This window comes from Phaseolus vulgaris, chromosome 6 (assembly GCF_000499845.2).
Source record: "Phaseolus vulgaris cultivar G19833 chromosome 6, P. vulgaris v2.0, whole genome shotgun sequence".
Lineage (NCBI taxonomy): Eukaryota > Viridiplantae > Streptophyta > Magnoliopsida > Fabales > Fabaceae > Phaseolus > Phaseolus vulgaris.
The window spans coordinates 15,501,130-15,516,625 of NC_023754.2; the positions used below are offsets into that span (position 1 = coordinate 15,501,130).

General features: G+C 29.6%; 1 protein-coding gene across 2 annotated transcripts; it reads left to right on the forward strand.

Annotated features, from left to right (window-relative positions):
- The first annotated feature begins 752 nt into the window (after positions 1-752).
- On the forward strand, positions 753-7,294 carry LOC137831288 (glycerophosphodiester phosphodiesterase GDPDL3-like). Of its 2 annotated transcripts, XM_068638901.1 has the most exons (10): positions 753-873; positions 1,002-1,485; positions 2,183-2,476; positions 3,062-3,183; positions 3,312-3,816; positions 4,152-4,190; positions 4,359-4,643; positions 5,229-5,359; positions 6,105-6,576; positions 6,884-7,294. In XM_068638901.1, exons 2-10 carry the CDS (start codon positions 1,374-1,376, stop codon positions 7,066-7,068), a joined length of 2,145 nt encoding a protein of 714 aa, XP_068495002.1. In that variant the 5' UTR covers positions 753-873; positions 1,002-1,373; the 3' UTR covers positions 7,069-7,294. The 2 variants fall into 2 exon arrangements, with proteins under 2 accessions (XP_068495002.1, XP_068495001.1); XM_068638900.1 differs by having other exon boundaries at positions 797-1,485.
- Positions 7,295-15,496: the final 8,202 nt, after the last annotated feature.

Here is a 15,496-nt window from a genome sequence, read left to right on the forward strand (position 1 = left end):
ATAATTTTTTTTTAAATAAAATAATATTTTAAAATATATTTCGATCCAATAATAAAAAATTGATAAAAGAGGTAATAAAGTGTATTGTTTTACAATACAATAATAAAGAGTATTTTAATACTTCTCTTCACGCATACGTTAAAAATTAAAGTCACCTCACGAATAAATAAGTTCCGAAACTACATTGTTATTTCACGTGTAAGAATTTTAACCCCTACCACGTCATAGTTCGGAAACACCAAATTTCACGGGGATATTGTTATATAAAATTGATCAAATAATATATATATATATATATATATATATATATATATATATAAACAATAAGTTTTTTTAAATAATATTATAGGTATGGAATATTTCCCAGCTTTTACTTTTTATGTGGAAGGATTTTTCTGATAATTTTGGTAAATTTTTTTTCCTTCCAACTAAGAGTCTTTAGAGTTTGAATTAAATCTTGAACAAAAAGAAAAATTTTAAATCAATTGAATTTCATTTTTTACAAAAAAAAAATACATGATTTGCAGAAAAAATTATGCCCTTAAAATGTGTAAATAACTTATTTTCCTACAACTAATTTTTATAAATTAAATAATAACAAAAATTTTAAAAAATATGACATAACTAATAATAGAAAAATTCACATAATAATAAAAATGATATGAATTTTGCAAATTAAAAAAAAATAAAAATTGGTATCTGAAACTCTGGAATGGAAACCACGTTAAAAACAAAATAAGCATTTGGATGAAATTTCTAGGATCTGTTTTATTTGTTACAGATGAGTACATGCAGCAGTGGTCATTAAATGCAGACATAAACACAGCAATGTTAGCTAGAAGCAGCTACAGATAGGACAGTGCTACAAAACGAGTTATCTCACCCTTTTTCTTTTCCATCTTTCTGTGTCTCTCACCTTTCTTTCTCTATTTTTCCACTCATCTTCTCTCTGTCAATACACATTATTATGAATTTCTTATTATTTATTTCAACCATTGCAGATGAAAGCTTACAAGTCCTGCATAACTTTTGAGCCATTTGCATGAAAATTTCAAAAACCGCGTGACCGTATATAACAAAACAAAAGTCATCACACAGCTTGGAAAATAGCTGTATGGTTGACCCTGCCTTCTAAGTAGATTTTATCATTGAAGAAGCCAAGGTTGAGTAAAGGGTGTTGTTTTATGCCTATGAATATTCCACTACAGTTGAACAATTCAAGTTCATCATAGCCTAGTTCTTCTGGCTGAACAGTTCAAGTTCTTTCACTTTTGGCTATCTTTCTTAGAACTTGCATAGTTCTCATAATCTGTATGTACTTGCTTAAAGTTATATATCCCAGATAAGGATTTTCTTGGTAAGATTTGAAACTTATGCGGCACTTCATGGCTCTCTCTAGGGTACTTCCTATACTCATTCTGCAGTATTCATTGGTAGCACTGGTTTCTTCAGCAGGACCACCTAGTGGCTGGAAAACATTGCAAGGTGTGTTTCTATTTCTTCTTCCATTCAGTCTTGTAGTGTTTACTGTGGTCCCTGTTTTATCTTCTTAATTGCTAGTTTTGTGTACTTGCTGAGTCTCATGCTTGGAAGGAAATTGAGTATTTGATTCTCTTTCTAGAGTTTGAGACCTTTTAAGACAACCCTTTTGAGTCTTGTTTCTGCAATTATCATAGCAATGAATAGTCATAAGTTTTTCTACCTCAAAAAGAAAATAAGAAGTAACATGCTATTTTATTAATTTGAGAGCAAATAGTGTATGCACTCACAATGTCATTCACTCACAATTGTCAAATATAATAAGTTTGATTTTAGAATAACTATCTTAAAAATCTTACCCAACATAGGATTTCTGATTGGCTGACAGTGAGTAGAAATTAAAACTCTCGAATCAATAACTATAACAAAGAGTTTAATTCATCTACAGAAGTTTAAAGGAGACATTAAAAAAGTTATAGCAGAGAGACAAGACATGGCAATGAACTACAGATAATGATCTAGAAGTTGATGGTGTTAACTGCTCAATGGGTTTTCATCTCTTTGTTGTTCAGGAATAAATGCTAGAAATTCAACCTTGTGCATGAACTTATATGCATAAAAGCACCCCAACTTTTGTCTTCTTGACATCGTGTGTTAGGATTCAGGACCATGTGTATTTGATTGCAATTCATTTGCTATGCAGGATCTCCACCACTGGTCATAGCACGTGGTGGGTTTTCAGGGATATTTCCAGATTCAAGTTCACTTGCCTATAATTTGGCACTTAACACTAGTAGCCCAAATGTGATTCTATGGTGTGATGTGCAATTAACAAAGGATGGCACTGGGATTTGTTTCCCAGAGCTTAAACTCGACAATGCCACTGACATTTCAGTTGTTTACCAAGGCAAGGCAAAGGATCACTTTGTTAGTGGGGTCCCAACCCGGGGATGGTTTTCTGTAGACTACAACTTCCAAGAACTAGCAAATGTCTCTCGTGAGTTCAATCTATCTCAAGACCTTAGCATTTTTATTTTCTTGTTTGAATGATGTTTATATCTTTTTTATCAAGTAAGATATTTTCCAAAGATAAGGTGGGGTAAGTGGTGGCATTGAGTGCTCAAGCATGGAACAGCGTGGAAAGCATAATCTGGTCTGGTCCCTGAATTGGTTGGCAACACGCGTTAATTTGGCTTGGCCCTAGAGATTTAAAAAATGGAAATTCAGTTTTTGACTTTAACAACTATCAATTCATTCTGTTCTTGACATTACAAAAAAGTAATGTAGCTTCAACTTTTTCCTTTATTAGTCAATTTGATTCCTAACATTAGGAAGCAAATCTACTGATGTTTGACTGATTTGATAATTGTTAGGAACCAAATTGACTGTAAATTATAGAACCAAGTTGATTGGCAATGCCTATTTCAGAGACTAAATTGATAGCTTATTCATGGAACTTGTTCTTGGTGCTTGCCTTTGATCATAACACGTCAGAACTGGGAAACTTGTTCACTGTCGTTGCTCCTATTTGTTAGGTTATTATATGCTTGTAACACTGATAATCATATTATTATTGGAACAGTTGTTCAGGGAGTTTACTCTCGGACTAATGTGTTCGATGGCAACAAGCTTCCCATTCTCCATGTTGAAGAAGTAGCTAACCTGATAAAATCACCATCTACAGGCCTGTGGTTAAACATTCAGGTAATTGGAAAAAGAGTATTTGTTTCTTGTCCTTGAACTGGAATACATTCTTTGTTTCAAAGCAGATCCTAAAATTTAATATCTGTTGTTGACTAATCATGTTTTTGCATTTTTAAAATACAATGCAGCATGATTCATTCTTCAAGCAACAGAATTTGAGTGTAGAAACCTTTCTACGATCTCTCGTTGCTAAAAATGTAACTGTCAGTTACATTTCATCACCTGATGTGGGTTTCTTAAAGAGAGTTAAATCAATCTTTAGTCATGGAACAACCAGCTTGATCTTCAGGGTTCTAGAGCAGTCTAAGATTGAACCTACAACCAATCAGTCTTATGGTAAACTCCTGAAAAATCTTGCGCAAATCAAGGCATTTGCTTCAGGAATTCTTGTTCCCAAGGGCTATATATGGCCTGTAGACTCAAGCCTTTATCTACAACCACATACCTCTCTTGTCTCAGATGCTCACAAAGAAAAGTTGCAAGTTTTTGTATCAGACCATATCAATGATGTTCCATTTAGCTACAATTTCAGCTATGATCCTGTGGCTGAGTGTCTATCTTTCTTTAACGTTGGTGATTTCTCCGTTGATGGTGTGTTGTCTGACTTCCCAGTTACTCCATCTGTAGCCATAAGTAAGTTTTCCTTGTATACAATTCTAAACATTTCTTCAGAGCTTTATAATTATTTTCCAAACTAATGCTCACCTTTTAAATGGAATTTCTATTTTTCAATGCATCCATGCAAGTATAGATGACTAATACTCTCTATTGTAATATAACTAACTCTACATAACTAGTGACTGTTACCAATGGACGGTTGGCATTTTAACTAACTCTAACTAAATAGTGACAGTGGTCAATAGACAGTACTATTACAATAGATAATGATATATTACATTTATCTAATACTATCAACTTTATGGAATCAGCATCCCATTCAGATTCTAAAATCTCACCTCTTACTGCAGATTGCTTTTCTGGCCAAGGGAAAAATGGCACTAAACAAGGTATAATTTATTAGCTCTCCCTGTTGATGTATTACCTCATTTTGTTGTTAAACTTACTATTTAGCTTGTACAAATTATGAATTGAAGTGAGAAATTCTCCAGAGGGAACATAATATTTTAAGTTGTCTTTATTGATTTTGTTCTTCTTTCATATTTTGCATGATACAGTGGACACTTTGGTTATCACAAAATATGGAGCAAGTGGAGATAATCCTGCTTGTACTGACCTTGCATATAAGAAAGCTAAATCAGACGGGGCAGATGTACTTGACTGTCCTGTTCAAATGTCCAAGGATGGAACACCCTTTTGCTTAAGCTCTATAGACCTTTCAGAAAGCACAACAGTTGCTGATACAAACTTCAAAACCCGTTCTACAACTATTCAGGAGATCAAAAACAGCAGTGGCATATATACATTCAGCTTGACATGGGACGAGATAAAAACATTGACTCGTAAGTTGCATGATGTTTTTGAATGTTTCTTGTTTATGTGTGGTATTGTTTAACCAATTTCCCTCATTGGTTTATTATCCATGTAGGGTATAAGTTTGAACTTTAAATTGTTTTAAATTGTTCAAATCATCTATTCCTAAATTTCTTCAGTAGCTGAAAGTTCCATATATAATTTTATTAGAGGTACTTTTTACTATGTCAGGCAGTAACGGATGAATGTATTAAATAAAGAATTGCCAGAGGGTTAAAAAAATACCTTATTGTTTTGCATTATAGAATGAAATATTCTTTTATGAAATTAATAATTAGATCCTTTCTTCTGCTTATAATATGTTCCCTAAAGTATTACAAATCTTGAATTCCTGAATGAACAATAATAATGAATTTGATTTGACAGAAATTAAAATGTTTATGTTTCTTTGGCCATGCTCTTTAATGCCAAACAAATTTTGGTTTTCACTTTGGGTAATCTATTCAGTCAAAGTTCTTGGAAAGTTAAGGGACGAACAAAAACCAAAAAATGCAATTTGTTCTCAAAAAATTCCTACATCCCTCATTTTTTCTGTTATTTGCTTTTCATTGCAGCCTCAATATTGAAACCTTATGGGAAATACAGTTTGATCCGGAATCCAAAACTCAAAAATCAAGGAAAGCTGATAACCTTGTCTAAGTTTTTGTCCTTGACTAAAGGCTCTCTCATCTTGATCAGCATAGAGGTGAGTTCTTCAATTTGTATATTTTTTTTATCAGGATTCATTCGTGTGTGAGATGTTGACTTCAACAGGCTATTACACTGATATTAAAAATTTATTTTTTGATCATATGATGAATATTTTGTTAGAAAAAATAGCTTCATAAAGGATCTTGTTTGTCCTAGGGATTAAAAGACACGAGTGTTATTATGTGTTAAAGTTTGAGATTTTTATCTTTCTTACCATTAAATGTTTGTTCTGCTTTTGTGGGTACTTGTAACATTGGTTAAGAGGTTGTTTATGCCTAGAAAGATAATGATTTTTTCTTTTAGCTTAGTCATGAATCATGGTTACTTTTTGCTTTTCCTGATGAGGAACTTCATAGTTTTTCTATTCATTGTAACACTTTATGAATGTTGCATTGCTGAGGTATATGAAGTCAGTTATGCACCCTTTTGGGTGAGATTGCTGGTTTCTGATTTACAACTTCTAATTTTATGCATCATCTTAGTCTTTTCGCTGCATCTTACATTCTGTTCCACATACTATTTTCTACCATTTTGTAATAAAGAAACCAATTTAAATACACAGGTATTGGTACTTGAAAAATTCATGTGAATTTCACATCACTGATTTTTTTACAATTAAACTCGGTTCTTTATAATAAGTGAAGTCCAAGTGATTCTTACTTAGACAATGCTGTATTGTATTTCACTATTATAAAGAATGGTTCACCTTTTAATGCCATTTTCATTTATTTTGTTATCAGAATGCTGCCTATCTGGCAGAGAAGCAGAATTTAAGTGTGATCAATGCAGTTCTTGATGCTCTAAACAAAACAAAACCAACATCATACAAAGTTATGATTCAGTCAACTCATAGCTCTGTGCTTAAAATATTTGATAAATCCAAATTTGAAAGGGTTTACAAGGTTGATGAGAACATTGGCGACGCTGCTGTCTCGGCTATTAAGGACATCAAAACATTTGCTGATTCTGTGGTAATAGGAAAGAAGTCTGTTTTTCCTGAAACTTCAGCCTTTTTAGTTAACTCTACAAACATTGTGGCAAAGCTAAAATCATTTAAGCTCCGAGTTTATGTAGAAACTTTCAGCAATGAATTTGTATCTCAAGCATGGGACTACTACTCTGATGCATCTATTGAGATAAATTCATTTGTCATTGGAACCAAGGTTAATGGCATCATTACTGATTTCCCCAAGACAGCTAACAGATATAGGAGTAAGTTCAACCTTTTATGTCAACATTTGCTTCTTGAACAAGGATTTTGGAAAATTGACAGCACTTGGTCCTTTCTTTGTGTTGGTACAAACAAACTTGAAAGCTCAAAGTCTACTTGGTCTATGAAAACATTTTTTCTGTTTGCACAAATAATCTCAAAACTGTCACCTCAAGTCTACTTCATTTCCTGATTTTAAATATTTGTATAAGAAATAATATAAATCAAGTGATAATTTTCTGACTGGTTATAAAAATAAGAAATGAAAACAGAAATTTGCTGATTTGATTTTTGTTCTACTTGTTGCAGGGAACTTGTGTTTAAAGAATGTCAACAAAGCACCTTACATGAGCCCTATTGAACCTGGCAAACTTTATCAACAAATTTCTGATTTTTTCCTTCCACCACTTCCTCCTCCACCCCCAGTCTTGATTGATAGTAATGTGACAGAGGCACCTTTGCCTAGTGTTTCTGGAAAAGTTCCAACAACCTAGGCTGCTCCAAAAGTGGGTGCAGTAGCTCCAGCCCCATCAAAGCATAAAGAAAAGTGAACAATAAAAACAAGTGCGGCATATTCATGCCATTACCTTGGGGAATTCCATTGTTGGAAAGGGAATGAAAGAATGTCTTTGTATGAGAAGTATTTTTTTATTGAATTGAACATTAGAGTTATTATGGTAGCTGCTACTGTGATGATCCATAGTGTCTTTTTTTTATCAATTATTGTTCTTGTTAGTTGTTTCTATCAAATGCTAAACAATATCTGTAGTACCGGGAGTCTGACTAATGAGAGGTCACACAGCATGAGAAATCTAATGCATACATTTCGACATAAATTGAGCGTCTGGAAGACCGACATATCTAAACGACTGATAGGATTCAAGGACACAAGTTCTTAGAAGAGGATCTCGTCCCTGCAAATCCACCCGGAACAATTTCTATGCACCACGTTTGATCTAGAAGTAAATCTCAACTATTAGCATATGTTCAAGAGTTTTATAACTGTCACATTTTTTGAAGTATTAATTTATTAACAGAACAAAATAATCACAAATCAAATTATAAATATAAAAATTAACATACAGTGATATTGAAAATTCGAGTTACTACAATTTGAAATGGTAGTTTGTTATATATATGTAGGTCTAGGAATGTCAATGCGGGTGTATCATGCAGGCATATCCACAATTTGCTATCAAAAAGTACATAACAGATTCATTAATCTAGCTCATTGATCCGTTTAGGTATGTTCCGGAGGGTCAATAGTGAGATGGGATGAGTTGACCTGCTAGTTCACTTAAATAAAAAATTATTATTATTTTATTTTTTTTGAAAATAAAAATCACACTTAAGTATTACATTTATTTTATTTTATTTTAAAAAATCGAATTTAATATTTTAAGGAATGTTTTATTTTATTCATCTAAAAAAAGTTAATATTAAGAGTGACAATTTAGTTTTAAGTAAAATTTTATATTTAAAATTTGTTAATAAAAAATAATATAAAAAAATAATTAATAAGGTTAAAAAATTAGTCATTTTCATTAAAATATTTTGTAACAAAACTTTGATAAGATAATCTGGTACATTTAAATACATATAGAGGGAAAATAGATGCAAGCACAAAACTTTAATTATTTTTAATCAAGTTTTCTAACACATACTTGAATTCATTTATATTTTTATCTTAATTGAATGAATTGAAACAATGATTAAATTTTAATATTTTACAACAGAAATATGTACTTTTTATAATTAATGAAATTTTATTTTATTTTTTAAAAATATTTTCCTTACACGAGTTGACCTGCAAGCTACCTCTTATGTGAGGTAGGCCAGTGAAATGAGTCTGCATTCCTTGTACATGGGGCTAACCCGACCTGCATTTTGCAGGCCAAACGCGAGACGGGTCAGCCCACATTGCCTCCCCTAAGTTGGTATGTTATATCAGTGTTTTGTTTCTTTGTTTTTGAGCTATATATATTGGCTCAACTTTGCTCATTGTGTGTGGTTGTAACATGCATTCACTTTATGATTAATAGTTGTTATCTTCCTTCTTCCTCTGCTTTCTAACACGGTATCAAAGCTTCATAAATCTTACCATGGCTTCCACCTCTTTTTCTTCCACAACGAACTCAGAAATTTTTTTTTGTTGCCTCTTTTTTTTCTTCCACCTTCTATACCCTGTCTATCTTACATTAGATTATGACAACTTTCTTATATGACAACAAGTGTTAGTCATTATTTGAGAACTCAAATTGACACAGTTCTTGAAGGGCCAAGATATTCCTATGAAATTCAACACTTCGGAAGATGTTATCAACCAAGAATATCTCAACTATGAACAACAAGATCAGTTACTTGTGGATTGGTTTCTTGATATGACCTCACCTATTCTAACCAAGATGGTAGATCTTGATACTTCTTTCCAAATTTGGACCCAATTGCGTGTTAAGTATGCTTCTAAGACTGTAGCAAAGGTGAACAAACACAAGATTCAGTTGCACACATCGAAGGAAAGATCGTTCCGTCTCTGATTATCTTCTTGAAAAAAGAAGTTTGTTGACACCTTGACTGCTATTGGATCTCCTATTTCCAGTGATGATCACATATAAGTAATCTTAGACGGGTTGTCTAAAGACTATGATAGTTTTGTCATGTTTGTTATGTTTCGAATTGATCCTTACACTGTTAAAGAAATAGAAGCCTTACTCTTTTCTCAGGAAGAACATTTTGCAAATCACAAAGTTGGTGAGAAAAATTATCTTCAAGCCAATCTTGCCTCAGGTCCATGGTTCTCCAACAACCAGCATAACTAGATTTAGTTGGATCTTCTAGTAAAGGAAATCGTCCCCAATATTGTAACATGTCTCTTCTTGTTGGTGCCTCTCTTACTCATAAATTTTGGAGTGAATGCTTTGTTGTTGCATCTGACATTATCAATGATTTTTACCCACTATTGTTCTTCATGGATATTCTCCTTATAAAGTTTTGTTCTAAAAGTAACATGATTATACCTTATCCAAAGTTTTTGGTTGTCCACATTATCATTTATTACAACCATATAACAAGTATGAATTTGATTTTGTGTTCTATTTGTTTCTTTTTAGTTCCAAAATAAAGGATATATTTGTCTTTCACCCTCTGAAAAACCATATATATCGTGTTACGTTATTTTTAATGAAAATCATCTTCATTATACTATACTTAATAACCTTTTGAACCGTCTGATTCGTCCACCACTTTAGCTACAACACATAATTTTTCTTTAATTGTTGTTCAACCTATCTCTAATACCCACAATGGACAACCTTTATTGTCTCCTAATAGTCAACATATTTCTCAATATGCGCATGATTCTATTATTCCCTGTAACTTTATTTTGTCTGCAGATGACACACTTGTTTTTTCTTCACCACAAGTAAACAATAATCATCCTATGATTTACATTAGCAAAGGTACGTATTTTCAAATAAATTTTTTACTATCTCTGCCTCTCCTGCTCATACTAAACACAATAGTTTCAAATAAGCAATATTCAATCCAGCTTGGTTCAATGCTACACAAAATGAGTATAATGCTCTTGTTAAAAGCAATACCTGGATTATCACTAATCTTCCTTTTGGTGCTAGTGTTGTTGGTTGTAAATGTGTGTATAAAAACAAGTTAATTGTTGTTGACACTTTTCAGCGTGACAAAGCCAGATTGGTTGCGAGGGGATTTTATCAGACTGTAGGATTTGACTATACTGAAACATTTAGTCCTGTGATCAAGTTTGCTACTATCCACCTTGTTATAGACCATGCCCTCCCTTCCAAATGACCAATTCATCAAATTGAAATAAAGAATGTTTTTTTTCCATGGTGACTTAGAAGAAATTGTGTTCATGACCAACCTCCAGGCTTTACTTCTTAAAATCCAAATCAGAATCACAAGCTCAACAAAGTTATCTACAAGCTCAAACAATCTCCACGATGTTGGTTTCAAAAACTCAGCCAAACTGTTTTTTTTTATGGGTTTTACTCCAATTAAAAGTGATCCATTTTTTTCACTTTGTTACGATTTTGTTGGAAAATGATATGTAAATTCTTCTTTATCTTAATCCCTAATGATATGAGACTGATAATATGTCTAACCATGATTCCCGTAATTAATATTGTATGTCAACCAAATTGATACTGGTTATATTGTTTTAACTTTTCACAATAGTTAAATCAATAATAATTATTATAAATTATTTAACTGCTGTTAAAATTCTTTTCTTTTTCTAGTAACATTAGAAAGAGTTGCTTTAATTTAGATAATAATGTAGAAGTAAGAAATAAGAAGAACATTAGAAAGAAAAAGTGGTTTAACCAATATTTCATAAATTAAATTTTATGATAAAACATGCAATTCAACGAATTTTTTTTACTGAAACTAATCAATCAAATCTAAAAAAAATGTTATTAACAAAATTAATAACTCGAATAAACCTTTTCATAAACACTTTAAAATAAAAAATAAAAGGAAAACAAAATAATCTTTTCGACAATTTAATGTATAGAAATTATCTGGTATAGTTTTTCTAAAATTTTTAATTTTCATTTGTCAATAAATTAATTTTAATTTGTTAAAAACTTCAATTCATTTTTCCTCTCTAAATTCATCTAATTAAAGTTTGTTAAAACACATCATTTTAAAAGATTTGTTTTTCGCGTGTAATAAATTTGAAGAATATTTAACCTTTTTAACCATGGTGCTGATATGTTAACACTTACACAATAAAAAATATACACTTAACACTCAAATAAATTAATATTTTAATTATATTTTATTTAATTTTTTAATTTAAAATATTATTATAATAATTTGTTAAATGTATGTATTTTACTTTTTTGTTGTTTTCTGAAGACAGAAGTGAGGGTAGAAATATTTTCTTTTAAAAATTAGATTGATGAAGATATTATTAGCTAAAAGAAAAGCAGAAAAACAAATTAATTTGAACCTAGAAATGGGACCATGGAACATGCAGACAAATTGCATATTATAGTTATGCATGTGTAATAAGAGCTTTCAAAGAAATCGTAATTGAAGAATACAACTTTTGGTGAAGAAATGGTATTTATCTCAGACAATATTAATTAGTAATTTAGTACTATTGATTCGAAAAAAAAATAATGCTAAAATCATACATGGTAACTATAATTTAGTTAAGTGAAGTTGTGTTTATTATATATGATTTTAGTAGATTTTATTTTTTTAAATAATAGAATAATTTAAGAAATAATTAGTTATATTTCTTTGATGAAATAGATATATAAAAATTAATAAAGAAGAAAATATTCTAAATCTAAGATGTTAAAAATAAACTGAAAAATTAATAAAAAATCTTAATCGAAAATCTTAACTGAAAATCTTAACTAGAAATCTCACAACTTCTCTCAATTGATCAATTTTAATAATTTTTTAAAATTTTATCTATTTTATTAATTAATGTGTAAAATTGCATTTGATTGATAAAAAAAAAATCTGATTTTTGGAAATAATACTCAATTCAGGGTCTTTCTAAGGCGGAAAAAATAATTCAAGGACATAAGAAAAAATTAATTTTTGAAACTTCAAAATTGCAAAAGTTAATATTTAGAATGTATTTAGAAAATATCATTAATAGAAAATCATACTTTCAGATAATATTTTCAATTAACTTTCATAGAAAACTGAGGATATAACTTTTCAATTTTTTTTATTGTAATAAAAATATTATTTACACCTATTAAATTATTTAATATAATAAATAATCAAAATTTATGATGAAAATATTATGTTAATCTTTATTTTTCATAAGCTTATATAAATTATTTTTTTATTAAACCAAAAACATATTGGAATTATAATTTTCAAAAATCATTATAAATGTTTTTGTTCATAACACAACCAAACAAAAATTCAGTTTTCGGATCCAAAAGTATATGGGAACTTTGAAGAGTTCAAACCCTTATCCAAAATATACTTGGACATCATTTGCTTATCTTTTGGGAATATTTTTTTATTCTTAAGTAATACTTGTTAATAGATATTGTGTTGAATGAAAAATAGGTGATAATCCTAAAAAGAAAAAATATATATTGACTAAGACTAAAACTTCATTATTATATTAATTCTTGGAAATAAATCACAGGCTCACAATGCATTGTCAATATCTGAAATAGTTGATTCTTCTTGAGAATACCAAATAGAAGAAGACAAAAAAGTTGTGCAATTTGATAACCTCATATCAGTATCTCTCTCTCTCTCACACACACACACACACATATATATATATATATATATATAGTAGTATATTGTAATTTGTGTTATTACCATCACGAGATCATTTCATTAAATAATATCGACTATCAATTTATTAATATTTCTTTTCACAGATTTTCTAATAAAATCGCAATTAGTAATTTTACTAACATTTGGGTTTAAATAACTCTTTGATTCTATATTCACTTTGGGATGGCACGCAAAGCAACGATATGCAATATAATTAAAATGTGAAGAAAGTTAAAGTAATAAATGAATTTAATAATTATTAAACTATTAATTGTATTATATGTTCTGATCTTATAGTTAGTTTGTTTTGAAATTTTTGAGTTTCGTCACTTAAAAATATTAAGTTGAAAGAGAAAGAAATATTTAAGTGTTATGTATTCAGTTTTACTTTTACAGAAATTTTTCATCCACCTTCGTACTTTTTTTTCATGCACTAAAGTGAAAATTCGATTTTAGTTTTTAATTTTTTTCTAAATAATCTTAAATAAAATATAATTTTACATTTTTAAATAATTTCACCTCCACTCTTTATGTCCCTTCCAAATACGTACTTTTTTTCAGTCACAACACTTTCAATCTTCTTCAACTATGGCAATAGAGAACAATTCCATCATTTGACATTTGAGTGTGTGTGAGGGAGTTGACGAGAATTTGTTGGATTCTATGTTTTCTAGATATTATTTTTTAATTTTGTACTCTATTTTTATTCTTCGCTAGTTTTTTTCTAGATTTTGTGGCTTTTAGACTATACAATCCGAAATACAATTTTAATTAATGGAGTGTTATTATACACCAAAAAATGTAGAAAAAAAATGAGCAAACCAAAACACAATCACTACCAATAAAAACACTACAAAACTTACTTCAACCACTAATGTTCACCATCAACCATCACAAACAACCACCACCACTTAAAAATGAAGAAGATTTCACACTTTCCATCATACTTAAAAGGATATTGTTGGGAATAAAATTAATTCAAAATGTAACTTTCTCTTGACCCACTTAAGAGTAAAATACTTCTTATACATGAGTTTCTATTTTTTTTTTCTCATGCACACTAACTAATTTAAGAGTTGTTATTTTAAAAAAAATTAAATCTCCCAAAATTTTAATTTTGATTCAATTATTAATGAATTTAAAAATTTAAGGGAACGAAGGATCATCACTTAAATATGTTTGATTTTTTTTTATAGTTATAATTACATTAAATTATATATTATTTTTTTGCATTACTAATAATGATAATGTAAATATAAATTTTGAATTTGGAATATATTATTTTTATTCCTCTAAAATTATTAACCAAGATCTTCATCAAAATAGTTATATATAATTCAAAATAGTTATATATAATTGGAGATAAATCTATTTTAAACATCTAGGAGTTTGATTCAAGATATTTTGTGTAAAATATATTTATATTATAAAATATTAATGTTTAAATAGATATTTGTATTTTAAATCATTAATTTAAAAATGTCATTTTCAAAGAAGTATGAATGACTTTTCAAAAGTGTTGTTAAAATTATTTTCTGGTTATTATCAAAAGAAAGGATATCTCTTTATGGGAGGACAGGTGGTTGAGTTGTGGTGTCTTGAAGGGAGTTTTTTCGAGATTGTTATCTGTAAGTTCGGTCAAAGATGCAAAGGTGGTAGAGCTTGGGAATTGGACTAACGGTGTCTAGAGTGTCGTTCGTGATTTACAATGATCATACGTCAAATATTTTACAGTTTAGGATGTGCCGGACTCCAGATTCGATTAATAATGTTAGGGGTGCAATTTGAGTTGGTGTAGTGAGTGAAATTTGGAAACACAGGAACTTTGTAATCTTTAATAGGGAAATGGTATATGTGTCAGAAGTGTTACGCAAGTAAAATTTTGATCTTAGATTTATGCGAAGTCTCATTCTACTTCGTTTTCTTATTCTAATTGAGTTTGGATCCTTTGGATATATGAGGTTGGTCTCCTTATGCCTTTTTGTGTATTTTTTTAAAGTAGTGACTTTGTCAGTTTAGTAGGCGGTTCTAGTTAAGAGAAAGATAAAGTGTATTTTTGTATAAGGGTTGGACCACCCCTGAATTAGTTTCTATTTATTTATTTTTATTTTTTATTGCTAATAAAAAAAAGAAAGGAAATAATGGGTGGTGAGAAACACAAGAAATTTACTATGAATATTATGAATATTTGAATGTGACTAATGAAATATGTATGTTTGTTCATTTACTTTGCAATCTTCGAAGTCTTCTCTTCCTCTTCACTCGTAGTCCATACTATTACAATAAGTCTATATTCATAAATCTTTCTTAAAAAAAATATTTTTTTCATAAACTAAAATTAATTTATACACAAATTAAAAAAATATGGAAAAGATAAAAGAATTTCTATAAAATAATTTACTTATGGAAAAATTAATTTTAATTTATAAAAATTTTCTATTTTTTCATTCCTAAGTATTTATGAAAAAACTTTCCCAAACATATTCTATGTGAATAATATCATGGGATAAAAACAATTTAGAATAAATTATGCTAATCAAATATGAGATTTTATTAATTTACATATTTTTAATGTATATAACAATCTCTCATAAGAAAATATGGTATAATGTTTTTTGAAAT

Bases quoted from the DNA above. Each gene is read 5' to 3' on its own strand.
- LOC137831288 (XM_068638901.1), top strand. From the start codon at position 1,374: ATGCGGCACTTCATGGCTCTCTCTAGGGTACTTCCTATACTCATTCTG. The intron at 3,817-4,151 runs GTAAGTTTTCCT...CTCTTACTGCAG, and splicing joins TACTCCATCTGTAGCCATAA to ATTGCTTTTCTGGCCAAGGG. The intron at 4,644-5,228 runs GTAAGTTGCATG...TTTTCATTGCAG, and splicing joins CGAGATAAAAACATTGACTC to CCTCAATATTGAAACCTTAT.